General features: G+C 42.9%; 1 protein-coding gene across 2 annotated transcripts in view; it reads right to left on the bottom strand.

The window, feature by feature from the left end:
• The window catches only part of mphosph8 (M-phase phosphoprotein 8), a 103352-nt gene that overhangs the window by 21503 nt on the left and 54019 nt on the right, over nucleotides 1-27830 (bottom strand). For both annotated transcript variants that reach the window (XM_084315157.1, XM_084315158.1), the window contains 3 exons: nucleotides 25341-25427; nucleotides 20488-20642; nucleotides 1220-1371 (listed from right to left, as the gene is read on the bottom strand). In XM_084315157.1, coding sequence (XP_084171283.1) covers nucleotides 1220-1371; nucleotides 20488-20642; nucleotides 25341-25427 — 394 coding nt within the window. The remainder of the gene's footprint in view (nucleotides 1-1219; nucleotides 1372-20487; nucleotides 20643-25340; nucleotides 25428-27830) is intronic.

Raw genomic sequence — 27830 nt, 5'->3', positions numbered from 1 at the left:
AAAGCTACTTTTGACAAGGGATATTTGAACAAATGTAGAAACTATTGAAATATATGAAAGTAGATTGTAAAAGTGAGTTTCAATTATGAGGTAGAATACTCTGTATTGGGACTATGCATTGCAACAACATTATGTATCAACATCAATTTAGTTAGATGTTAAATTAGGCATGTATGAACATAATGTGTAGCATATAGTTATAATAGTTAAGTATTTCACATATTTGATTATTGTAAATTGGAACTTGTCTTGTGTGTGTGTGTGTCTCTAGTCCTTTGTCCTGTTGTAATGTTATACAGTATGTTGTGAATGATGTAATAATGTATGATGTATGTTGCACGGTCACAATGTACGTTTTTTGTGGACCCCAGGAAGAATAGATGCTGCAATACTGTAGCTATTTGGGGATCCTAATAATAAACTAAGCATTACACTGATGGCTTGATGCCAAAAGTCCGTTTCTTTTTTGCCAATTAATAAGTAAACTGTGTTCCTTGGTTTGCGAGAGCCCTCATTATTTGATAATAATAATACAAATTGAAGTGCCCCTATATATATATATATATATATATATATATATATATATATATATATATATATATACAGTACATATATATATATATATTTCAAGAAAGATATGTCTTGAATTTAAGAGCTGAATTTCAGCAGTACTGTCCTGTAGGAGTCGGTTTGCCTCAGGCTGCGTCTCATGTATGTTTCGCCATGTCAGTTTCCTGCAGCGCCACCACTTTAGACACACAAAATTGTGCATGATCATCTTCAAATTGATCCCCTCACTACTTTTAAGGAGTTGCTTAGACACATCTGCAACCGTCGCCCAGCCTATTAACTGTAAATTCTCTGTTCTGCTTCATGTATTACATACCTTGTCATTTTATTTGGTTGTTTGTTTGATGTGTGTTTTAATTATTTCCCTTACCTCTGTGATGCATCGGTCTCTTTTCCATTTAATTTAATACATTTTTGTCCCCTTTCCCTGTTACCCTTCAAGAGGTCCTTTTGTCCTCTCACCATCGTTGTAAATACGAATTTGTTCTTAATTGACTTGGCTGGTTAAATAATGATTAAATAAAAATAATATTCAAAGTAGCTATGGGTATTTTCCAATTATCGTGTTCCTACATATTTTTCACCTGCACTCACCTATCATTCCTATCATCGGGGGGGGGGGGGGGGTGCGTGTGTGTGTGTCTCTCACCCTCCGGCTGAGGTTGCTGCTTGTAGCCGAACTCCAGAGCGAAGTCTGGCCCCTCACAGAGCCTGTGGCAGGCCAGAGGAAACACAGGCTCCAGGAGGGACAGACGAGACTCAAAGTAGGCCCGGATATTGTCCTCCGCCACGCCGGACAGTCTGGATGTGGAGAATGGAGCGAGTGAGTGAGAAAGTGGATTGCAATGAAAGCAATACTAAGGATGGGTATTTTATTTTGAGTCATTTAGTAGTAAAGTAAGTAGTGCATCAAATACAAATATACAAAAAAATACAATGAGCACTTATTTCATCAACTGGTAATGAAATGAGCAGTCGAGCCTTCAATTCACTGGCCATCCCCACTGACCACATTCACACCTATGGGGTTCCTTTCCAACCTGTTCCCGCCGTGGTTCAGGATGGAAAGGAATCCCAACCCGAGTACATGACATAAGAGCAAAATTGTTAAGCATGGTGTGAAAAGAACCACAGTGATCTCCAGCTCAATGTGACGAAGACCAAGGAACTGGGGAGAAGGAGGAGTACACCAGTGGGTCGGCGTGGACATGGTTTAGGATAAAAAATACCTCAGAGTATTTTTTTTTTTATCTCAAAAATACCTCTCAGAGTGCACACAACAAACTCAACGGGTGAAAACACACTGAGGAAGTGAGGCACTCTACAAGAAGGGCCAGAGCCGACTCTACTTCCTTCCAAGGCTGAGATCTCTGTATAAGGATGTTGAGGATGTTCTACGAGTCGGTGGTGGTGGGTGCCTGCTGGGGCAGCGGACTGAGAGCGGGGGACAGGAACAGGCTGGACAAGCTGGTCAGGAAGCGTGTATGCTTTCTACAACGCAGTTGGGTTTCCGGGTTCCTCTGATTGGCCACTAAGCCCACGTGACCCTACGCTATTATGCCCCACTTATCGCCGCCAGTTATCGCTTACGCCACGCATGAGCCGCGCCAAGCTCCTCAGCCGCTTAACGCAATTTATACAAATGGAAGTATTGATTACGCCGTAACGAATCATTAAAAAAATATACCGTTAACTGGAATATGTTGTTTCTTTACACATATGTTGGATTATGTAATTGGTTTGTCATGACAAACCAATAAAAAATCGCTACTTTACATCAGGGTGAACACTGTTGGTGCCACCACCCACTTCAATGACAGAGCTCTCATATTTGCAAATGCATAAACTATATCTTAAACTATATCTTAAATTATGGCTATGTGTCTAATATGGCCGTCGCTTATCAATTACTTGTTTTGTTTACATCAGGTTTGTCATGACAAACCAATAAAAAAATCGCTACTTTACATCAGGGTGAACGCTGTTGGTGCCACCACCCACTTCAATGACTCATATGCGAATGCATAAACTATATCTTAAATTATGGCTATGTGTCTAATATGGCCGTCGCTTATCAATTGACAGAGCTCTCATATTTGCGAATGCATAAACAATATCTTAAATTATGGCTATGTGTCTAATATGGCCGTCGCTTATCAATGACTTGTTTTGTTTACATCAGGGTGAACGCTGTTGCAAATGACAGCCATAATTTAAGATATAGTTTATGCATTTGCAAATATGAGAGCTCCGTCATTCACAACAGCGTTCACCCTGATGTAAACAAGTCATTGATAAGCGACGGCCATATTAGACACAGCCATAATTTAAGACAGCCATAATCTTTTTTTTTTTTTTTTTTTTTAAACAATGTTTTTATTGTAAATTTTTTCTTTTACACAAACATACATATAATTACAAACAACAGCACATGACAAAAATAAAAAGACACCCTTCAATCCCCTCCCTTCCCTAATTACAACACAATTGACCTTTCCGCAGACATATTACCATAGAAGAAACAATTATTGTTATTGCTTAATTGTTAATCGTTAAAGGGGAACTATTTTATAAATAAATGGCCTTCCTCAGTGTCCAGTACCGTCCATCAGCTATGTGGATTCATATCTACAGGCTCCACGTCTCCGACTCTCAATGTCCAAGATTCCTCAACCACCTAATAATGTGGCAGTCGGTGTGGCATTTGGCCCCAGGCCACACAGTGGTAGGAGCCCAGCCTTAAAATGTCCCAAGATCCTGAGGTAGAACACTGCTGCTTTTCAGTACCTGATTTGAAATATAGAACCTTCAGAGGTGTTCCATAGAGTCACAGGAACTGTGTAAAAGTTCCCACACCGTGAAAGAAACAGCAAAATAGCTCTCCTTTAAATTACCTATAAGAAATCACTGAAATATCAGCACAAAAATAAAAATAAAACAATATAAAAATACAATACAAGATACAATAATAAAATAACATAAAATTAATTAAAAAAAAATAAAAAAAAATAGATAAAAATAAACAACTGTCCTTCGGCTTCTCTACCTTCATCCACTTTTCTTCTTTATTTTATTTTTTTTCTTCCCCTAAACCTTTCTCCCATTTTCCCTTTCCTCTCTCTTACCTTTCATGTTTCCTATCCCTCTCCTTTAGATTCTTACACTTTCCAGGAAGTGTATAAACGATGTCCATGTCCTTTCAAACTGCTCTGTTTTTCCCTTCTGTATGTATGTTAGTTTCTCCATTGCTAAGTTTTCTGACACTTCCTTTAACCACTGTTTAGCTCCTGGTCTCTGTATCTCCTTCCAGTTCAAAGCTATCACTCTCTTGGCCTGTAAGTAACAAACACAAATTTATCAATTTCCTCTTTCTAATATAAGCTGGGAACTTCTCCGGGTATAAGTGTAGTATACATAACTTAGGATCAGTCGGGATTTCTATCTCTGTCATCTCTGATATGAGTTCCAATATCTCCTTCCAATATTCCTGTATCTTCTCACATTCCCACATACAGTGGTATAGGGTCCCTATCTCTACCCCACACCTAGTACATTCATCCGGGATCACAGGATAAAACTTGTGTAATTTCTCTGGTGTCATATATACTCTATGTATCCACTTATATTGTAGGAGTTTACATCTGGTATTGATTGAAAGTGTCTGTGACATCTCACATGCTTGTTCCCAGTCCTCTTCTGCTATTTCTATCCCCATGTCCCTCTCCCATGCCCGCAAACTGCTCAAAGAGCTCTCATCCGATCCTGATAACACATCATAAAACTTGGATAATTGTCCTCTTCCCACCATATTGTTCCTCGTAAGTCTTTCTATTATGGATGTGGGTGGTTCCTCTGTGCCCCCGTTCTTTGAGACTACGTAGCTCCTGATTTGAAAGTATTTAAATCTATGTGATCTTGGGATTTCAAATGTGCTTACAATCTGTTCGAAGGTCATCAATTCTCCCTCTAAGTATAAGTTTTTAATCTTACCCAAACCTTTTTCTGCCCAATTTTTGAATCCCCCATCATTCCTTCCCGGTTTAAATTCCTCATTTCCCCAGATTGGTGTATACCCCGATAATGTATCTCTTCTACCTAAGTGTAAGTGCGCCTTGTGCCAGATCCTTACTGTATTCTGGAGGAACGGGTTCTTTGTATTTTTTATCAACAAGTTACTCTGTTGTGAATATATATATGCGTCTAGTGTTATCTTTGTCTCTTCTTTTTCTATCTCCATCCAAGCCGGTATATCTGCATGTTGAAAGTAGAACATTGCTGTCCTGAGCTGTGCCGCCCAGTAATAAAGCCTCATATCTGGAAGTCTAAGCCCTCCTCTGTCATATGGGAGGTAAAGGAGTGTCAGTCTCAACCTGGGTTTTTTATTGTTCCATATGAAACGTGTGAACATCGTTTTCAATCTCCGAAAGAAAGTTTCCGGTAAGGGCATTGGGATTGACTGGAATAGGTAAAGGAATTTAGGCAATATAGTAATTTTAATAATATTCACTCTGCCTATCATTGATATTGGTAATTTGCTCCATCTTTCAAGGCTATTTTCTACATCCGTCATTATTGGATCGTAATTACTTTGTACTAAGTCTTTAATCTCCGGGGTTATCTTTATCCCCAAGTACGTAAACCCCTTGGGGGAACTCGCAAACTGCGCGTGCACCGGCGCTTTTTCCCTTTCTCTTTTATTAAGTAACATAAGTGCGCTTTTATTTTGATTCGTTTTATATCCTGAAAATACTCCAAATTTCTCTAGTATTTCGTTCGCATTTCTAATTGAGGTATCCAATTTTGTTAAGTATAGTATTATATCGTCCACGAAAAGCGATAGGCGAAGCTCCATTCCCCCTATTTTCATCCCTGTGATTCCCGGGTCCTGCCTAATCGTCGTCGCTAATTGTTCGATTGCGAATAAAAATAGCAACGGAGAAATCTGACATCCCTGCCTGGTAGATCTCTGTAGTTTAAACGGTGTGAATATTTGGTTGTTTGTAGTTATTTCGACCATTGGGTCTGTGTATAGAATCCTGATCCATTTTATATATCCTTCCCCAAACCCGAACCTTTTAAGTGTTTCAAACAGATATCCCCACTCAATCCTGTCAAATGCCTTTTCGGCGTCTAATGACAGAACTGGGTGGTCTTTTTCGTTTTTCTTAGTGTGAAGAACATTTAGTAATCTCCTAATGTTATGAAATCCCTGTCTTCTTCTATTTATTTCTATTGGGTCATTCGTTTCCACCCCATTGAACTATGACCTCTGCCAGTGGGTCTTGGACTTCCTGACGGGCAGACCCCAGGTGGTGAGAGCAGGCAACTGCACCTCCTCATCCATCACCCTCAACATAGGGGCCCCCCAGGGCTGTGTTCTGAGTCCCCTCCTCTACTCCCTGTACACACACGACTGTGTGGCTCAGCGGAGTAGCAACACAATCATCAAATTTGCTGACGACACAGTGGTGGTGGGCCTGATCTCTGCCAACGACGAGAGGGCCTACCTGGAAGAGGTCAAGGTCCTGGCGGGATGGTGCCAGGAAAACAGCCTCTCCCTGAACGTCAGCAAAACAAAGGAGATGATTGTGGACTTCAGGAGGTCGGGGGTCAAGGACTACAGCCCCCTCAGCATCGACGGGGCACCGGTTGAGAGAGTGAACAGCTTTAAGTACCTCGGAGCCTACATATCCGAGGACTTGACATGGACCACACACATTGACAGTGTTGTGAAGAAGGCACGACAACGCCTCTACTTCCTCAGGCGCCTAAGGAAGTTCCAAGTCAGTCAGAAGATCCTTAAGAACTTCTACTCATGTACAATAGAGAGCATCCTGACTGGCAACATCACCTTCTGGTTTGGGAATAGCACTGCACAAGACCGAAGCAGACTACAAAGAGTGACACGTTCAGCCGAACGCACAATTGGAGGGGGGCTCCCCACCCTCCAGAACATTTACAACAAGTGGTGCAGGGGCAAGGCTAAGAGAATCATTAAGGACTCCAGTCACCCGAACAACTGCCTCTTTGAACTGCTGCGGTCAGGCAAGCGATACCGGAGTCTCAAGGCGAGCACAGAAAGACTCAGAAGAAGCTTCTATCCCAGGCCATCAGGCTGCTCAACGAACACTACACAACAACCATCAAACGCACATAGCACACACATCCACACGCACACACTCACTTTAAACAAACACACTGTAGCACCCACTCCCCACACTTTATAGCACACACTCACTTTAAACAAACACACTGTAGCACCCACTCCCCACACTTTATATTTATTGATAAAGGATTGCACTACAACTCGTACACCTTACTGTAAATTGTACCTAAATTGTACCTCATCCCATTTCTGCTTTGCACTATATAGTATTGTATATTAGTACACTGCATAGTATTGTATATTATATGGTAACTCAGTTACGTCTATTCTGCATCGAACATTGTACATATGTCTATACTGAACACTGTGACCTCATTTTCTACTTCTAATTTACATGCTATACTATGTTATTTGATACTTATCTTGTCTAGCACAGTCTCTGGAGCGTAACAGTAAGAAGCATTTTGTATAAAAGTATTCTGTACTTCTGTATGACAACTATTAAAGAAACTTGAAACATTCCCCAATTTGATCGTATTTATCATCCTTTCCGTTTGTGCCTTTCTAATTCTCCATGCCAGTATCTTGCCTGCTTTTTCCCCTTGGTCATAGTATGATTGTTTTAGCCACTGTAAGTCCGATGTTATCTTTGTAGTGGATAGATGCTTGTACTGGGCCTTTAATACCCGTAGTTCTCTCCGTTTTGCTGGGTCTTCTCCCCTATATAGCTGTTCTTCCACTTCTTTTACTCGTCTTTCTATGTCCTCCATTTGCTTATAGTGTTCCTTAGATTTATGTTTAGTATAGCTTACCATCTCTCCCCTTATATACGCCTTAAATGCCTCCCATCTCATCGTTGCACTTGTCTGGTCTGTATTTATGGAGTATGTCTATTTTTTCAACTATAAAAGTCATACATTTCGGGTTGTTGAGCCACTTGGTTTGGAGTCTGAATCTAGGGGGTGCCTTCGCTATTTCCAGCATGTTCATAGTTAACGTCATTGGAGAATGGTCAGACAGTAATCTACTGTCATATTCACTTCCTGTATATTTAGATACCAAGCTTGTCGAAACAAAAAAATAGTCTATTCTCGAGAACGATGGCCTACTTAGTAATTTTGAAGCGCACGAATATTCCCTCTTGTCTGGGTTTAGCTTCCTCCATACCTCAACCAAGTCGAGGTCTTTCATAAACGTATCTATCACTTTCCTTGTTCTTCCGTGGGAGGTATCCATTCCCCCTGACTTATCTATTTCCGGTCTCCTCACGCAGTTAAAGTCTCCCCCCATGATGAACTGGCCCATGAGAGTTGCCATTTTCATAAACAGTTCTTGAAAAAACAGCGGGTCATCATTGTTTGGTCCATATATATTTACTAGGTTCACCTGCGTGGAGACTATAGTACTGCTTAATATTATAAATCTCCCTCCCGGGTCTACAATTTTATTTCTTAAAGTAAATGGTATCGACTTGTCTATTAGTATCATTACTCCTCTAGCTTGTGAGTTGAATGGCGCCGAGTAGACCTGTCCCTTCCATCTATTCTCGACCCTCTTGAGATCCTCCCCAGTGCTGTGTGTTTCCTGTAAATAAACTATTCTTGCTCCTGATCGTTTTATCTTCCCTAGAATCTGTTTTAGCTTAATAATGTGGCTCATCCCCCTCACGTTCCAGCTCATATATTTTATTTCGTTCCTACTCATCCTTATGTCCTATGTTGCCCACTCTCTTTTTGCCCTCCCCCCCCCCCTCTCTCTATGTTTTGTGATGTGGTGATCCAGCCGAAGTGTCCTGTAATAATAAATAAAAAAAGAGAAAAAACACAAGTACCCACAAACCCCACATATAAAGCTAACGTCCCCCCCTATTGGGCACGGACCTCTGACCCTCCTCTTTTCCGACTTCCTGCAGGTCCTTTCCTGCTTCCTTTTGACAGGATGCATCTTACCTGCCTTTCTCCCTTTCCTGCCGCCCTTCCCTCCTAGTAAGCTCTAACCACATGCTCCCTTTTTCTCATTTCTGCTATTTAAAGTCTAACTTGACTAAACCATCTTCAACTTGATCCTGTATCCCTACTCCCCCCCCTTCCTTCTCTCGTAACCATCTCGAGGAACCCTCTATTTCAGCCTCTAAACTCCTGGATCTCTATCACCTTAAAACATTGAAACATTGAAACAAAACCATTGAAACAAAACCAAATCCGCCCCCAACCGGGCATCGGCCATATCCAATACCTGTTAAGAAAGGGGATATGACCTACGAAAACCTCTAAGCTATACCCTTTACCCGTTAAGAAGGGGGGTATCTTTTGTAGAGTTAAATCAGAACTTGCTGCACCTTTATGTATTATACCCTTCCCCTTCCTCCCCAAATCCTAACTATCCACTCCTCCTCACGCCTATGTTGGGTCCTTGACCTCTCCGTAGTGTCCCTATATAACTATCCCGTTTACCTGTCTGTGTGTGTCCAGTACCTATACTGAACGGTAGAGGTCGCCAGACCTTATACCCTATACATTTTTCCCTCTCCATTAGTTTCCCCTACCTAAACCAAAAATTGCAGTGCCTTTATGAAATATACATTTTCCCTTCCTTCCCCATTGACTCATCTGTAACAGACTCTGAAATAGAGTTGGAGAACTATTCTATTGTCCGTAATGACAGAAACAAGTATGGAGGTGGTGTTTGTATGTACATTCATAAGGACACCAATTTCATTAACCGTACTGACCTTCATCATTAGACAATTGAAACCGTATGGGTAGAAATTCTATTTGAAAGGGCTAAATCTGTTCTAGTCGGCACAATCTACAGACCGCCAGATCAAACAGGCTTTTATGATACTCTGGATGTGTGCTTAGCTGGAGCTGAGGATGCTGAAAAGATTCTTATTGGGGATTGGAACACGGATATGCAACAAAAAGATGCACCCGTCTTCAAATCCTTCAATAGGTTTTGTGATCTGCACGGCCTCAGCCAGCTAATCACCCAACCCACAAGGGTATGTGAATCAACTCAGACTACCATTGACCTCATCCTGACCTCTGACAAGTCCAAGATCTCCAATAAAGGGGTTATAGCATGTGGGTTAAGTGATCATTATATGATATTCTGTACCCGCAAAAAGCTAAAGCAAAAGGCTGGCTGTCACAAAACAGTCACATCTAGAGACCTCATAACCTACTCTAGCGAGGCCTTTAACCTTGAACTGGAGAGTCTGGACTGGTCAGATGAACTCAATGGTACACTGTTTGAAGAAACCTGGCTAGGCTTCAAAACCAAATTTTCATCAATACTAAACAACATGGCCCGCCTAAGAACCACCAGGGTAAAAAATCGCGCTGAGCCATGGATGCACACTGAAATACTGACCGCTATGAAAGCCAGAGACAAAAAATGCTCCGAGTTTCGTAAATGTCAGTCAAAGCTTACCAAAAGCACAAGCAGTGAACTCCAAGACCACGTGACTGAACTCAAACTAGAAAGAAACAGACTAAGAAATGACGTAAACTCCATGATCAAAACTGCAAAAAAATAATTCATCAATGACAAAACTGAGGAAAACAAAAATAAACCATGTGAACTTTGGAAATTACTCAACAATCAACTAGGCTGCAGTAAAAAACTTAAAACCAGGTTCTCAAACATAAACATAAAGACGGACAACACGCTCATCACAGACAAGCTGGATGTAGCCAATTACTTAAACACTTTCTTCACAAACATAGCCACAACACTGGTAAACAAACTACCCTCCCACTCAGGGCAGTATGGGGTAGAACACATAGTAGCATACTACAAGAACCTAGGCGTCCACAAAGACGACTTCAAACTGGAAATGGTAACTACAGATGAGGTACTAAAAAAACTGAGCGCCCTCCAACCGAACAAGGCCCCTCCAAATTGACTCAGCAGCCGCCATCACCCCAGTCATCACACACATAATAAACCTCTCCATAAAACAGGGACACGTCCCCAAGGACTTCAAAATTGCGAGAGTAACACCCCTGCACAAAAAGGGCAGCAAATTAGACCCAGGCAACTACCGCCCTGTTTCTATCCTTACATCCATCTCGAAAGTCATGGAAAAAATAGTATATGAACAGATCTAAAAGTACCTTGCGGAAAAAAATCGAATCTACGAATTCCAATCTGGCTTCAGAAAATCCCACTCCACTGACACATGCCTTCTCTATTTGAACGACCACATCAAACAAGAGGTGGACGCGGGCAAATACTGCGGCATGGTCATGCTGGACCTACAAAAAGGCCTTCGACACAGTCAATCACACCATTCTGATTGACAAGCTAAAAGCAATTGGTTTTGATAGTCTATCAGTGAGCTGGATACAATCCTACCTGGAGGGGAGAGAACAGATGGTGGAGGTAAACGGTACCCTATCCCCCCCCCCTCACAGTGAACTGTGGTGTTCCACAAGGAAGCATACTAGGACCGCTACTATCCCTAATTTATGCAAATGGCATGTCGTCAGCTTGTGACTGCAACTTGTTCCTGTTTGCAGACGACTCAGCTCTGCTGGTCTCTGACAAGAACAAGTTACAGGTTGAAAAAGCCCTCAGCTCAGAACTAAGCAAAATCTGCATATGGCTCGCCGACAACAAACTATCATTACACATGGGCAAAACAGAGTCCATTCTCTTCGGTTCAAATAACAAACTCAGCAAGACCGACGGCTTCTCGGTTACAGTGGGTGACAATATTGTCACAAGGAAAGATGAAATTACCTACCTGGGTTCCATCCTAGAGGCTAATCTTTCCTGTGACAAAATGGCATCCAATGTAATAAAAAAAGTCAACCAACAAACTCGATTCTTGTACCGGATCTCCTCTCTGGTAAACAAGAATACCCTGAAGACTCTGGCAGGAGCACTCATTCAAGGGTACTACGTATATGCGTGCACCTCATGGTACCAAAGCACCTCAAAGGCGCTAAAAACAAAATTACAAACATCTCAAAACAAACTGGTCAGACTACTGCTTGACCTTACTCCTAGAACCCACCTCACCCCTGCCCACTTTGACAACCTAGGATGGCTTAGAGTAGACGACAGAGTACAGCAACTTGCAATGGGCCTGGTCTTCAAGATACACTACGAGACCAAGGTACCCATGTACCAGGGTTTCCGTTAGAATTTTTTTTTGCAGGTCTGAGTGTCCGGTAGATTTCAATCTACCGGACAAATGGGATAAATTCCGGTCAGAGTTTATTGAGCTTAAAAACAATTGATAGGCCTATATAAAGAATGACATCATCAAGGCATTTATAATATTTTAACTTAAAACTAGACTACTTTTGCGTATATACAGTCATTAATATATTCCAAATAAAATAAGTCCCTCGAGACTGCGTGCTGCTGCCGACTTGAGGTGTCGGTGGGCAGTCTGCCCGACCTTAATAAACAGCAGTCTGTTATAATCACATTTTTATGAGCTAACGAATTCCGTTATATTGGACATTTGTATTAATTATATCAAGCGAAGAACTGAGAAATTTGGCAGAGAGACTGCAACATTATCGTGGGTTTGCGCCGTGATGTATATCTCCACCTCCCAACGACTTGGTGCTGCTGCTCATAATGTCCGGTGAAAATAATTCCCTCTAAGCACAATTTGATTATTTGAATTGTATTAAAATAGGCTAAAATTAAATAGCCTATGCGATGAACGAAACAATCATTACATTTGTCGTTGCTTCACCAAGCAGCCGGTCAATGACATCCTGTGTCAGCGAGCTGGCAGCTGATATATCAGCGCGAGCCGGCCGCAGTTAGTTTGCAAGAAGCATCCAGCTGCAGACCCGCAGAGCAGCTTTCCAGGTCTGGGGACCGCACTGTGCCAGCAAAGCTGGTGGGTTCTGTGGGTCTGCAGCTGCATGCCTTCCGCAAATCCAGCAGCAAGCTCTCACTGACACAGCGTCGTCATTACCAGACCGGCTGCTTGGCGAAGCAACGACAACAAACGCAATGATTGTTTCGTTCATCGCATAGGCCACCCAACTCCAGCCCATCCAAATACAATTCAAATAATCAAACTGTGCCCAGAGGGAACTATTTTCACCGGACACTATGACCGGAGAGATAAAATTTGTCGGACTTCAACAGATTTTGCCAGTCAAATACCGGTAATTACCGGCTAACGGAAACGCTGCCATGTACATGTCAAAATACTTCCCAAAGGTCAGTGAATACCACGATCACAACACCAGAGGGAGCTCCACAAATCATGTTAAACCCAGATTCGGCTCAAATAAGGGACTAAACACGTTTCGCAATTATGCCACATCAATGTGGAACGCCCTACCCAAAGCTGTAAAGGAATGTGAATCACTAACCACTTTCAAAAACACTCAAAGAACACCTACGGGAGACTGCAATTCGAAACTGGCCCCTACAAATGTCCTAACCCAGTTGTACAGTAAATGACCAAGTATGGCTTTGTCAGTATTCCAATGTACAGTGTACAGTGTGTGTGTGTCCCCTACCCAACCCCCCCCCTCCACCTCCAATGTACAGCCCCCACCAACCCACCCAACCCCACCCCACCCACCCACCCAACCTCCCCCAATGTACAGTTTCTACGTCAAATGTATATACACTCTTTTTCTGGACACTTTTTGTATCACAAACAGTACTGTATTTGCAAATCTGATATGTCATAAATGTATAGATGTAGCAGTACTGTCTATCTGTATGTCATGTATGTCATGATGAATTGAAAATGGGGGACCCTGATGTAAACAAGACGAAAGTCTTTCTCTGGTCTGCATCCCCTTAACAATTGTATGTATTGAGCTGTACTGTACCCATTCTGCAATCTGTTAATAAACTTTTCAATCAATCAATCAAACCTAGCTAACCACTCCTCCTTCTGTCTATGTTTGGCCCTCGGTCTCTCCATAGTGCCCTTAACTACTATAACTACTTAACTATAACTGCACATTCCACATATTGAAAAATAGAAATGACCCTTTTCCATAGAATACGGTATACCATTCCCCCTGCCATATATATACAAGCCTTTTCCCTTGCATTTCAAGAATGGGGGTATGTCTCCTAGAGAATTCAATCAGAAATTACAATCCATAGTGTCTCCGTACCTGTACAGCCTATATATTGAACCATTGAAATTGCCCGATTTGATAGATTAATTCCCTTCCCCCCCTCCCCTCCCTTCTATATACCATTCTTATCTACCCGTGTCATCCACCTGTGGCGGTCTCTCCTGTTGCTCTTCTCCTGGTCCTTGCCCCGCAAGTGTCCGTCTCAGTCGCGTTGAGTCTGTCCCCACCGTCATACCACAGGCTCGTCGTGCTTGTTCCGGAGTATCACACAAAGTAGTTCTTCCTTCCCACGTCACCTTCAGAATGGCTCCTCTCACAAAGCCCGTCTGTCCTTTCCCCCGAAAGCAGTAGTCTTTCACTTCCCTGTATTCCTCCCGCTTCTTGACCAGGGACGGGGCGAGGTCTTGGTATATCCTCACTTGTAATCCTTCGTGTGTCAAAACTCGCTTCTTTTTTGCGATGTCTAGTATGGTTTCTTTGTCCCGTTGGTTGGAGAATACCACTATGAGTGGCCTCCTCCCGGTTCCGTTTTCGCCTTTCTTTTTCCTTCTTGCGGGAGCCCCTCTGTACACCGCCTCCAGCTTGGGATTTTTAGTGAAGACTCCTGTCCCCGCTAACCCCCCGAACATCTTTGAGTAGTATTCTGTCATTGTCCCTCTCGGTCCTTTCGGGTCTTGTTCCTCTGGTATGCCGATCACTCTCAGATTCTTCCGTTTAGCATAGTTTCCATATTCTCTCCCATCTCCTTACTGTCAGTTCGGAGCCTCTGGCACTCCCTCTCCCAACGATCCTGGTCCGTAGCTCTGCTATCCAACGAGGCCTCTCTTTCCGTGTATCGTCTCTCCTGTTCCTTCATCCTCGCTTCTAGGTTAGCCACGGTAGCTTCACATGCCTTCATCTTTCCATCCACCCAGTCTTTTATCTTTCTTTCCCAACTTGCCAATAAAGTTTCGTTTTGTTTCTCCAGCTTTTCCTCCAACCGTGCAAATTCCCCCATTAACTGCAGGTTCCTCCTTTCCGCTTCTTCCTTCAACAGTGCGCGCATGGCCTCCATTGTTTGTTGGTTTCTCTTCTCGGCTTCTTCTGACAAGAGCTCTCTCAATAGCGAGCGCATGTTTTCCATTGTCATAGCCGTCTTTCCTTCTCCCTCTCCAGTCTCCACACCCGCTATCTCTTCCTTGCGTACCTCTTTGCCAGCGCTTATTTCAGCCCTACTAGCCATCTGTGTCCTGGTGTCTACCGCCGTTAGCTTCTTGCTAATCGCTCCTAGGCCCAAAGCCTCCGGTACATGGGTCTGTCTGTGCCTAGTGGAGCGCCTATTTATCTCCGGCTCTCCATCGCCTTTTCCTTCCGACTCAGTTTTCCATTTCATTTTCTCAATAGAGTAGTCTTGAAACTGTTTTCCCCTTCGCTTTTCTCGGGGGGTATTCGGATTTAAGCCGTGTTTTCAGATAGTTTAGTCAATTATCACCGGGATCATGTGGTGCGAGTTGTCTACTGCACGGCCGCCATCTTGAAGTCACATAGCCATAATTTAAGATATAGTTTATGCATTCACAAATATGAGAGCTCTGTCATTGAAGTGGGTGGTGGCACCAACAGCGTTCACCCTGATGTAAAGTAGCGATTTTTTATTAGTTTGTCATGACAAACCAATTACATAATCCAACATATGTGCAAAGAAACAACATATTCCAGTTAACGGTATATTTTTTTAATGATTCGTTACGGCGTAATCAATACTTCCATTTGTATAAATTGCGTTAAGCGGCTGAGGAGGCTGAGGAGCTTGGCGCGGCTCATGCGCATGCGCGGCGTAAGCGATAACTGGCGGCGATAAGGGCGGCGTAATAGCGTAGGGTCACGTGGGCTTAGTGGCCAATCAGAGGAACCCGGAAACCCAACTGCGTTGTAGAAAGCATACACGCGGTCAGGAAGACAGTAACGTGGGAGAGGAGCTGGACTCTCTTTAAAAATATTTTTTTTTTTACCTTCTCTTTCTCCAATCTTTCTCTGCTTTTCTCCCCGTCCCAATTTAGTCGTTGTGCCAATTCCCCCCCCTCCCCTACCTGGTCGTTGTACGCATGTTCTCCTACGAATCGGTACAAGGGCGTCCCGAAGCCGATCGCACGCTTCCTCCGATACGTGCGGCGCCTGCCAGTGACGTCTTTTCACTTGGCAGCAAGGACTCTCATTGGTGAAGTGTAACGCGTGGGAGGGCACGCTACCTCCACCAAGTCCTGCCCCCGCTGAGCAAGCGCAGAGACCTGACCTGTAGGCGTCGCTGTCCACAACGCCAGATTCCCACCCACCAGCTTCCCACGCCCTAATACTGCCAATTGTATTAGTATGAACGACCAGCCAAGCTGGTAGCAACGCCGAGAGCTGGGCTCGAACCCAGCATCTCCTGCGTTGGTGACGAGCGCAATCTCCGCTACGCCACCTGACCGCCCTTGGACTCTCTTTTTTTAAAGATATTTTTTAGGGCATTTCGTGCTTTTATTGATAGAACAGTTAGAAAGAGAAGAGAAGAGATGGGGGAGAAGAGATGGGGGAGAAGAGATGTGGGAGAAGAGATGGGGGAGAAGAGATGGGGGAGAAGAGATGGGGGAGGAGAGATGTGGGAGAAGAGATGGGGGAGGAGAGATGTGGGAGAAGAGATGGGGGAGAAGATATGTGGGAGAAGAGATGGGGGAGGAGAGATGTGGGAGGAGAGATGTGGGAGGAGAGATGTGGGAGGAGAGATGTGGGAGAAGAGATGGGGGAGGAGAGATGTGGGAGGAGAGATGTGGGAGAAGAGATGGGGGAGGAGAGATGTGGGAGGAGAGATGTGGGAGCAGAGATGTGGGAGCAGAGATGGGGGAGGAGAGATGGGGGAGAAGAGATGGGGGAGAAGAGATGGGGGAGGAGAGATGTGGGAGAAGAGATGGGGGAGAAGAGATGAGGGAGAAGAGATGAGGGAGAAGAGATGGGGGAGAAGAGATGGGGGAGAAGAGATGGGGGAGAAGAGATGAGGGAGAAGAGATGGGGGAGAAGAGATGGGGGAGAAGAGATGGGGGAGAAGAGATGAGGGAGAAGAGATGGGGGAGAAGAGATGGGGGAGAAGAGATGGGGGAGAAGAGATGAGGGAGAAGAGATGGGGGAGAAGAGATGGGGGAGGACGTGCAACACATGTCCAGGGCCGGATTCCAACCCAGAACGTTGTGATTACGCAGCATGCGTCTTAACGTGGAGCCCCGGAGCGCCCCGGAGCTGGACTCTCTGGCGGTGGTGTCGGAGAGGAGGAGCCTTGCGAAGCTCCATCATGGACTCCCACCCACTATACACAGACTTGGCCGCGACCACTACACTTCCGCGTTACATTGAAATCGGGGAGGAGATTGCGGGGGGAGCATATGAATGAATGTGGCCGAGAGCCGTGATGTAAGTGGTTGCAGATACGGCTGTGGGGGTGCTAGAGACATGATCAAATAGACGATTTTGCGCCTCAATCTCCTGAACACGGCGTGACCCATTCCTAATCGATCAGAACTAAATCGGCAGAGAAAAAGCCCATTTTAAAGCACCTATTCCGCATGCACATGCGCAGAGTGCCCATGGAGTCTGGACGACGCGAGATGACGCACAAATGAATGTGGACTGTTCCATCAGAGGGGCGAGCTTCGGTGGCCAGTGTCCTTTCAGCCGAACAGGATAATGAAAAAATTATCCCACTAAATGGCCAGACGCGTCTTATGGCGACATCTACAATTACCTCATTGAGTCTCCAGGTAGACTAATGTTTATATTTAAGTGCAGCGGTCTGTAGCCACTCACATTACCACCGAAGCTCCGCCCTCTGATGGAACAGTCCACATTCATTCGTGCGTCATCTCGTGTCGTCCAGACTCCATGGGCACTCTGCGCATGTGCATGCGGAATAGGTGCTTTAAAATGGGCTTTTTCTCTGCCGATTTAGTTCTGATCGATTAGGAATGAGTCACGCCGTGTTCAGGAGATTGAGGCGCAAAAAGGTCTATTCGATCATGTCTCTAGCACCACCACAGCCGTATCTGCAACCACTTACATCACGGCTCTCAGCCACATTCATTCATATGCTCCCCCCGCTATCTCCTCCCCGATTTCAGAATCCCGGAAGTGTTGCGGTGGTCTATAGAAGGAGCACGTTCAGCGTTAGACTCAGACTCCCAAGATGCAACACTGAAGGTCACAGGAAGTCCTTCATACCAACAGCCATCAGACTGTACAATGCCTCACTGTGCCTCACTGAGCACAGTAAATGCCTGTATACCTTCCTGGACATTTTTTTTTTTTTTATCCACTTTTTCTCCCATTTTCTATATTTTCTCCCATCCCAATTTCGTATCATCCAATTCAACCCTCCCCTGTCACGAACACTGTTTCTTGCCTCCCACAAGCCGGCTGCAATGTGGACTAAGTCATACATAGCACAAGTCCCCTCCGGTACTTGAGGTAACAGCAGTCGCATCTTTTCACCTGCGCAGCTCGATCTCTCAGTGGCGAGGAGTAACGCGTGGGAGGCTCACGCTGCCCCCGACACTTCCTGATTCTACTGCGCAGGCGCACCAACCGACCTGTAGGAGTCGCTGTCCACAACGCCCGATCCCCACCCATCAGTTTCCCACCCCCTAATACGGCCAATGTGTATTAGTATGAACGACCAGCTAAACTGAAAGCAATGTGGAGCGCTGGGCTCGAACAGGCAAGCCCAGCGTCTCCGTCATTCGTGGCGAGCGCCTTGCCCACTACGCCACGTAGCCGCCCACCTTCCTGGACATTTACATTTAAAAATTGTACTGTACATTTGACTGTATATTGTCGGACTGTATATTTCAGAATGTATATACATATTTTAGAATGTATATCTCTGACTGTGTATTTTTTTATTTCTATTTTATTCGTATTCCTATTCTTATTTTAAATGTTTAAATGCTAAATGTTCATTGTGAGCGATCTGTGGTGCTGAATTTCACTCAGGATCAATAAAGTACTTCTATTCTATTTGCAGATCATTCTGTTGGAAGAAAATTTAACACTGCTATATTGTAATAAGTAGGGATGGGAATCGAAAACCGGTTCCTAATTGGCCGATGCCTGGAACCGTGTGGCTCCTGTGACTTTCGATTCCCTTATCGCTGCCTACAGTTGCGCAATAACGTTACGTTAGCATGTAGCCATGGCAGACTCTATTTGATTCCTTAAGGGCTCGAAATTGCCTGGGTTTTGGTAATATGCTCCCGAAATGCTCCCGCTGTTTGGCTACTTCTATGTGCAGTGAAAACTACTTGAATGCTTTAGAATCTAGTCATTGATTTAGATCAGTGTGAGCTAAAATTAGCCGCGGAGCTAACGTGAGCTAACGCTATTTAATCAAGCTCACAAAGAGAGATAAACAGCTGACAGCGGATAGTACAGGTACAAATACAATAAAACAGCAGGTGGGGGCTGTTGTGTAAACCTTGTACTCTTTAGTTCACATATATTGAGAGACGTGAGTGCTTGTTTACTAGTCTCTGTAAGCCAGGAAGAGTGGTGCAACATACAAATGTGTCCGTGTAGCAACACAAGCCAATACTTTAAAGGACAGGGGCCCGGGGAGGGAGCTCTCTCTCTGTGTGTGTGTGTGTGTGTGTGTGTGTGTGTGTGTGTGTGTGTGTGTGTGTGTGTGTGTGTGTGTGTGTGTGTGTGTGTGTGTGTGTGTGTGTGAGAGAGAGTGTGAGTGAGAGACAGAAGTCAGAGGAATAACAACCTGTTATTCAATAGATTAAATTCGTAATAATAATAATAATAAAAAAATAAATACATTTTAAGAGAATCTCAAATACATTATTTTATTTAAGTGTAGGCTATAGTTAATGTTTTATTTTTTACAGTTTTTGTATTTTTCTGACATGGGGGCTCAACAATAAATGACAATCAGAAATGTCAAGTTGCATGTTGTTATTCTAACCAGCTTAGACCCCGACGCTCTGCATCTTCTGGCCGCCTCAGACCTACTCCTATCCGAGCTCCGGGAGGGTCATCAAAGAAAAGTCGCCTATTCTCAGTCCTTGCCCCACAATGGTGGAATGAACTACCCACCCCAGTTAGGACAGCCGAATCACGTCCAATCTTTCGCCGTCGACTAAAGACGCACTTCTTCAACCATTATCTGAAAAAAAAAAAACCTAACTAACCGTACTGTCATGCACTTGTCCTAATAAACTAACCTACACTGTAGCACTCAACACTTTGATGAACATTGTTGCTCAGCTGATAGAGTTGTGCCCTTCCTGATGGCTTGTCGTACAGAACTTGTAAGTCGCTTTGGATAAAAGCGTCAGCTAAATGACTAAATGTAGTTCTGTTGCATTTCCAATTTATTTATTTAAATTATAAATTGATCAGGTATCGATAAGGGAATCGATAAAGAATCGAATCGATAAGCAGAATCGATAATGGAATCGTATCGATAAAATCCTATCAATTCCCATCCCTAGTAATAAGGGGTAAGACCTGATAAGCATATTGCTTCTTCCTATTCCTTTTCGGACAAAAGACTTTCGTTTTATTATTTTATCTTACTATTATTATATTATTATCTATTCAATATACATATTTTTTTTTTATTTGTTATATTGTTATTTCTTTATATTGTACTGAATAAAACTATTCTGTCATTCAAGATTAAACCACAGTGATGGTGTGAGGATGGAGACCAGGACTCACATGTTACTGTGGTCCTTGATGAGGTCGCAGGCTGACGGGTTGTTGTTGAGCTTAGCGAACGACAGGGCTGTGTTGTTGTGTTTGGACAGGATGCTGCAGTCGGCCCCGTGCTCCAGTAGGAGGCGCACCACATCAGCGTTTCCCCTCCTACATGCCTGGGGAGGATGGGAGGGGAAATACATATAGGTCATATTATAGGACACTGGCTACACATACTAATGCCAACACACACCATACAACCATCACCATATTAATCTCACCCCATAATTCCATGTCAACATCTGCAGTCATGTCCACAATTATTTAATTATCTTTTTTGTCATTTTCTTTTTTATTTTTGCATAACAAGAAACAGACAAAAACAAAGAAAACTAAATAAACAAAAATAACAAAAAGGGTTCAAGCTTCAAAGTCACACAGTCTGTCCTCGTGGGCCTCACCAACTCCCTCCATCTCTTCCACCTCTCCTCAAACCTCTCTTCCACCAACTCCCTCCATCTCTTCTACCTCTCCTCCACCAACTCCCTCCATCTCTTCTACCTCTCCTCAAACCTCTCTTCCACCAACTCCCTCCATCTCTTCTACCCCTCCTCAAACCTCTCTTCCACCAACTCCCTCCATCTCTTCTACCTCTCCTCAAACAGCTCTTCCACCAACTCCCCCCATCTCTTCTACCTCTCCTCAAACCTCTCTTCGACCAACTCCCTCCATCTCTTCTACCTCTCCTCAAACCTCTCTTCCACCAACTCCCTCCATCTCTTCTACCTCTCCTCAAACCTCTCTTCCACCAACTCCCTCCATCTCTTCTACCTCTCCTCAAACCCCTCTTCCACCAACTGCCTCCATCTCTTCTACCTCTCCTCAAACCTCTCTTCCACCAACTCCCTCCATCTTTTTGCCAATTTTAAAGTTTTTAAACTTTAACAGGCTATTGTTATTAGGGGTGGGAATCGCCAGAGACCTCACGATACGATACTATCGCGATACTTGCGTCACGATACGATAGTATCGCGATACTAAATATATCGCGATACGCTGAGTATTGCGAAATTATTATTATTATTATATTTTTTTTGGATAACATTTTATTAATTACCTTTTTTCAACTGCAAAGTAAAACTTTGTCAACATGTTTTATCTAATAAAATAAAGTTCAGTCTGTTCATCTCACTTCAATAATTTTTATTGCAGAACATGGTATTTTCTCAAGCAGACAGTAATCTGTAATTGCATGTACCTGACAAACTGAACTGTTTGTATTAGTCATTTTCCAACTTAACTGAATGCACATGTGTGTGGACTACTGTACTATTACAGGTATTGAAATGAACAATGCAACTTCCTTATACAAAAAAAATAAAATAAAAAATGTATGAATAATTAAATATCGAACGCAAAGTATCGCGATACCACTACGTATCGATTTCCCCCCCGACCCCTAATTGTTATATACAAGACCATACATGGTCTGTGCCCGGCCCGCCCCCTAGGCCCGGCCGGCAAACCGCCTTTGGTAATAACACCATCTCAGTCCAGGGCTGTTTAATCTGGAATGATCTACCATTGAATTGACGGTACGAGATTGTACATAATTTCCATCTTTTAAGTTCAATAAAAAAAATTGTTACTCGACAACCAAACCTGTGACCATAGTATAGTATAGTCAAATAGTATAGTAGTGCACCCTGACAACATCCTACAACTTTATACCTTGTTTTTTGTATGCATGTTTTTATGCTTTGTCTCGTAGCATGATATGCTTCACTGCCTGCCTGTTTCGTTTTTATGTTTTGTGTGGGGACTGCGGATGAAAACTAGCATCCTTGCTAAATCCGGCGTATTTACACTGCATTTATTTGTAGTGTCCATTAACTCAATCAGCGCCAGAGGGCGCTGTGTACCATGTGGTAAGAAGGCCACCGCTTTAAAGTATAGGAATTAGGGCTGTCAAAATTAATGCTTTAACTTGAGATTAATTTAAATTATTTAAAGCATTCAAATAAATGTATCTAGATTAATCTATGAAGTGAAAAATCTTCAACGTTCTGAACTTTCAGCAGTATATTTGCTTCAAGTCAAGAAGTCAAGAGTTTTATTTGTCACGGCATACAAGTATACAATGAAATGCTTGTTTGGATATAAGAAAGAGGTCTAGCTGAGGATTTGTTGATGGTTTTGTTGAACATTTGTATTTCACAGGAGAGAAACTGTATTCAAAGAAAGCTATTAAAATAGTCTTTGAATCTAAATATACTTTCTTTGTGTTGATTTTACATTAATTCCATGATTTTACTCAAGTAAATATCTGTTACAAGCTTCGGTCTTAAGTAGAAAAATGCTATTTTTAATCTAGATTAATTACAGAAAATTGTGAGATTAATTAGTAAAACTTTCTTTATCTATCGACAGCACTAATAGGAATACATGGCGATGTTTGCAGGGCTCAAACTATATTATATATCATAGCTATGGATATAATACTATTGCCCATTTGCACATCGAGTATATATCGTTCAATTTGTGGAAAAAAAAATGCATCCATACATTCCCGTTTTATACCGTGGTGAATATGAGTATAGTTTTAGAGTAATCCTGTCTGATCCCAGAAAACGACGCTATGCAGCAATACGTGCACTTCACTCAAAACCGTGCCGTTTCTCGCCTGTATCAAGAATCATTCTGAAATCAACGCTATATTATCTGTATTATGTTTCATCATGAATGCATGAACGGGTGGGGGGGGGGTCGTTTTTCTATGCTTTGATCATCACCAACGGAATACGTTACACACACATACGCTCGGATCGCAGTGAAGGGATTCTTGGATCAACGCAAGATTGATACCATATAGCCCTTACCTTGATTAGGATGTACTCCAAAAAGAATATTCCAATTATCTGATCGCCATTCAAAATATTGATGTCGATCGTGTTGCCAACATAATCCACCAAAGAACATGAACCGGGAGTGCTTGATTCTCCTCAATCCATGCGTTATAAACGCTTGTCCTGCCCGACAAGGAAAACCCCGCCCGGACACTTTAGATCGACGCACAGCTCAAGACAGAGTTTCAAAGGATGTGCAATACCGGCCGCAAGGCGGCAGTATTGGACGTTTGCGATCTCAGATTCATTCCCAATGATGACACAGGCTCCATCGATGGATTATGAATGGGAATAGCGAATAAAAGAAATAACGATAGAAAACCCGACTTTTCTCGGGTTTGGCACTCAAGCGTCGGTGAGTTAACCCGAATTTATTCGTGAATGGCGTCCAATGAGTTAACAGGTTCAGCGCCAGAGGTCGCTATGGGCGTATGGCCGTTGTGTTCAATGGGGATAAATGCCGGTGTTTGCAGTGCTAAAACTATATTAAATAGTATAGCTATGGATCTAATAACATAGTCGATTGTCAGTGAGTTTCTTCCGGTCAACATGCAAAAAACAGATAATTTTTTCATCCATACATTTTCGTTTTATACCGTGGTGAATATGGGTATAGTTTTAGAGTGATTCTGTGTAATCCCCGGGAAACGACGCCAAACAGCGTTTTACTGCATTTCATTATAAATCGTGCCATTTCTCGCCTGGATCAATTATCAAACTGAAATCAACGCTAGATTATCGGTATTATGTTTCGTCATGCATGCAAGAAAGGGTGGGGGGGAGGTCGTTTTTCTATGCTTCGATTGATTCACTCATAAAGGACATCTTCTGGATGAAACCCAGTGGAGCCCTTCATGTAAGTTCATAATTACCTCAATTGTCTATGTTAACTCCATTGTGTATGTGAGTTCATTGTGTTTTCAACATACAGTTAATCTGCTGTCTATTATTTATGCAAATGACAAATTACTGATATCTATTTATGAATGTGGTAAAGGACATCGTTATATATTAACTGCTTATCCAGCCTGACCCCTCCCTGTCTTTAGCCTATAAGCAACAGGCTTCCCATGTGTGAAGGGTTAAAATGGTATGTTTCTAATGTCTTGTATCTCTGAACACACTGATGTGTCTTGTGTTGTATGTATGTTTCTAATGCCTTGTATCTCTGAACACACTGATGTGTCTTGTGTTGTATGTATGTTTCTAATGTCTTGTATCTCTGAACACACTGATGTGTCTTGTGTTGTATGTATGTTTCTAATGCCTTGTATCTCTGAACACACTGATGTGTCTTGTGTTGTATGTATGTTTCTAATGCCTTGTATCTCTGAACACACTGATGTGTCTTGTGTTGTATGTATGTTTCTAATGTCTTGTATCGCTGAACACACTGATGTGTCTTGTGTTGTATGTATGTTTCTAATGTCTTGTATCACTGAACACACTGATGTGTCTTGTGTTGTATGTATGTTTCTAATGTCTTGTATCGCTGAACACACTGATGTGTCTTGTGTTGTATGTATGTTTCTAATGTCTTGTATCACTGAACACACTGATGTGTCTTGTGTTGTATGTATGTTTCTAATGTCTTGTATCGCTGAACACACTGATGTGTCTTGTGTTGTATGTATGTTTCTAATGTCTTGTATCGCTGAACACACTGATGTGTCTTGTGTTGTATGTATGTTTCTAATGTCTTGTATCTCTGAACACACTGATGTGTCTTGTGTTGTATGTATGTTTCTAATGTCTTGTATCACTGAACACACTGATGTGTCTTGTGTTGTATGTATGTTTCTAATGTCTTGTATCACTGAACACACGGATGTGTCTTGTGTTGTATGTATGTTTCTAATGTCTTGTATCACTGAACACACAATCATCTAGAGATGATCTGTGTGCTCCTGTACCTTCCTTTTTGGAATATACTTTTACTTGGATGTTCTATGTTTTTCTGTTGCCTACCTTCATCAGAGCCGTCTCCCCGGTCATCGTCTGAGCGTTGACGTAGGCTCCCGCCTCCAGAAGGATAGCGACCGTCGTCAAGAAATTCTAATGGAAGATGATGGAAAAACATTACATAAGTGGTGAGAATGTTTAAGTAAATATTTTTTAAATGTATCCAGGGGGAAGATTTTTGCAGTGCGTGTGCCCTTTTTCAGCAATGCCCTGCTTCAGGTCTCATACAGTTACATAGACGTAGTGCAACCGGTGTCTGCTACCGTCAGGACAGGGGCAGACATCCAGGGTGGCGAGGGATGGCAGCTGGGACACCTCACCTCCACGGTTGGTAAAAATATAATGCAACATTTCATTCAATATTATATCACTACACTATAGGTCACTACACTACTGCCTAAACTCCGGAAATAGGCACAGAAATATGGGGAAAATCTGTTATTTCATGGTGGCAGCCAACACCACTAGCGCACCAGGGCCTAACAAAAATAATGGTTGGTTTCAGGTTGCCGACCGACCCTGCCGATTTAGGTGCGACCCAATATCTTTTATGAGTTTAAAAAAAAAATTATATATTAAAAAAAAAAAAAATCATTTTTTTTTTTTTTTTTTTTTTAAAGAATACAGTTTCATAGAAATCTTAGTCAAACATTTAGTATTATGGATATTAAACATGCTGGCAGAGTACATGCATCCATGTTGTTGTGAACATTTTAACCCTTTCACTGCCACACGACAGCCGGTTAACCCTTTCACTGTGACAATACAGAAGGTTAGCCCTTTACTATCACACAACCGACGGCGATGCTCCATCATTAGCATCATTAGCTCCGCGGATGCGGAGCTAATGATGCTAATGATGGAGCATCGCCGTCGGTTGTGTGATAGTAAAGGGCTAACCTTCTGTCGTGTGGCAGTGAAAGGGTTAATTAAATAAAGAAATTCCCTATCCATAGTCGCCGTGGGAAAGAATAAAATAAAAAAAAAATAAAAATCCCTACCTACCCATGGCCAAACTGACAACCAACCTGAAACCAACTATTATTTTTGTTAGGCCCAGTGCATCCGGAGGTGAGAATGTAAGTTGTAGCTTTTTCTGTCTCAAGTTCAACCTGAACCATCTCCGCAATGAATGTGTGCTGGATTGGATTTCATAATGATGGCATGACCATTAACACACCCTAGTTCAAAACCAGTTAAAGGGATGTGATTTATGGACCCCTAGCCTTATTTCTTACTTACTAATGATGATGTTGATCAGTAGAGTCCTTTCTCAGCACAGTCTATGCTGTTCCTCAGACTAGCTCTGGCTAGTTAGCCACAATACAATGCAAAGTCAATGGGGACAAGCTAATGTCTGTACAAGCTGACTGAGCTCACTGAACTTGACTTTGTGTGCACTGTGGAGTAAAGTCAGCTTGTACAGACAGGAGCTTGTCCCCATTGACTTTGCATTGTATTGTGGCTAACTAGCCAGAGCTAGTCTGAGGAACAGCATAGTAGACTGTGCTGAGAAAGGACTCTACTGATCAACATCATCATCAGTAAGTAAGAAATGAGGCTAGGGGTCCAAAATTCGTAACTATCCCTTTAAGTGACAAATTTACATTACATTTACAATTTACATTTAGCTGACGCTTTTATCCAAAGCGACTTACAAGTTCTGTACGACAAGTCATCAGGAAGGGCACAACTATATCAGCTGAGTAACAATGTTCATAAAAGTGTCGAGTGCTACAGTGTAGGTTAGTTTATTAGGACAAGTGCATGACAGTAAGGTTAGTTAGGGTTAGATTTTTTATTTTTATTTTATTTTATTATTATTTTATTTTTAATTTCAGATAGTGGTTGAAGAAGTGAGTCTTTAGTCGACGGCGAAAGATTGGACGGGTTTCAGCTGTCCTAACTGTGGTGGGCAGTTCATTCCACCATTGTGGGGCAAGGACTGAGAAAAGGCGGCTTCTCCTTGATGACCCTCCCGGAGCTTGGATAGGAGTAGATCTGAGGTGGCCAGATTATGCAGAGTGTAGGGGTCTTGAGGGTGTGTAGTTAGAGACCATTGACCGGAGGTAGGCAGGAGCGGTTCCCTTTGCCGCACGGTATGCCAGGTCGAGGGCCTTGAAGCGGATTCGTGCAGCAATGGGGGGCCAGTGCAGGTCCCTAAGGAGTGGGGTGACATGGGCTGACTTCGGTAGGTTTGAGATCAGGCGGGCCGCTGCATTCTGTATGAGTTGAAGAGGCTTGGTGGCAGTGGCCGGGAGGCCAGCAAGCAGTGCGTTGCAGTAGTCGAGGCTGGAGATGACTCCATTGTACCTGCATGTTCGTCACTTAACTTGTTGCTGAACTGGGGTCTATCTGTATCATCTGTATCATCTCAACACATGATTGGAAATAGCCTGTGCAGTTGATCGAGTCTCAATTTGAAAAATTGAGGTAGTTTTAAGACTTGTATAACTTGTATATAATACATTTATTTTACCATTTGTATAGTCTGAT

This window comes from Notolepis coatsorum (genome assembly GCF_963971535.1).
Source record: "Notolepis coatsorum genome assembly, chromosome: 5".
NCBI lineage: Eukaryota > Metazoa > Chordata > Actinopteri > Aulopiformes > Paralepididae > Notolepis > Notolepis coatsorum.
This window is presented reverse-complemented; position numbering and strand designations above follow the sequence as displayed.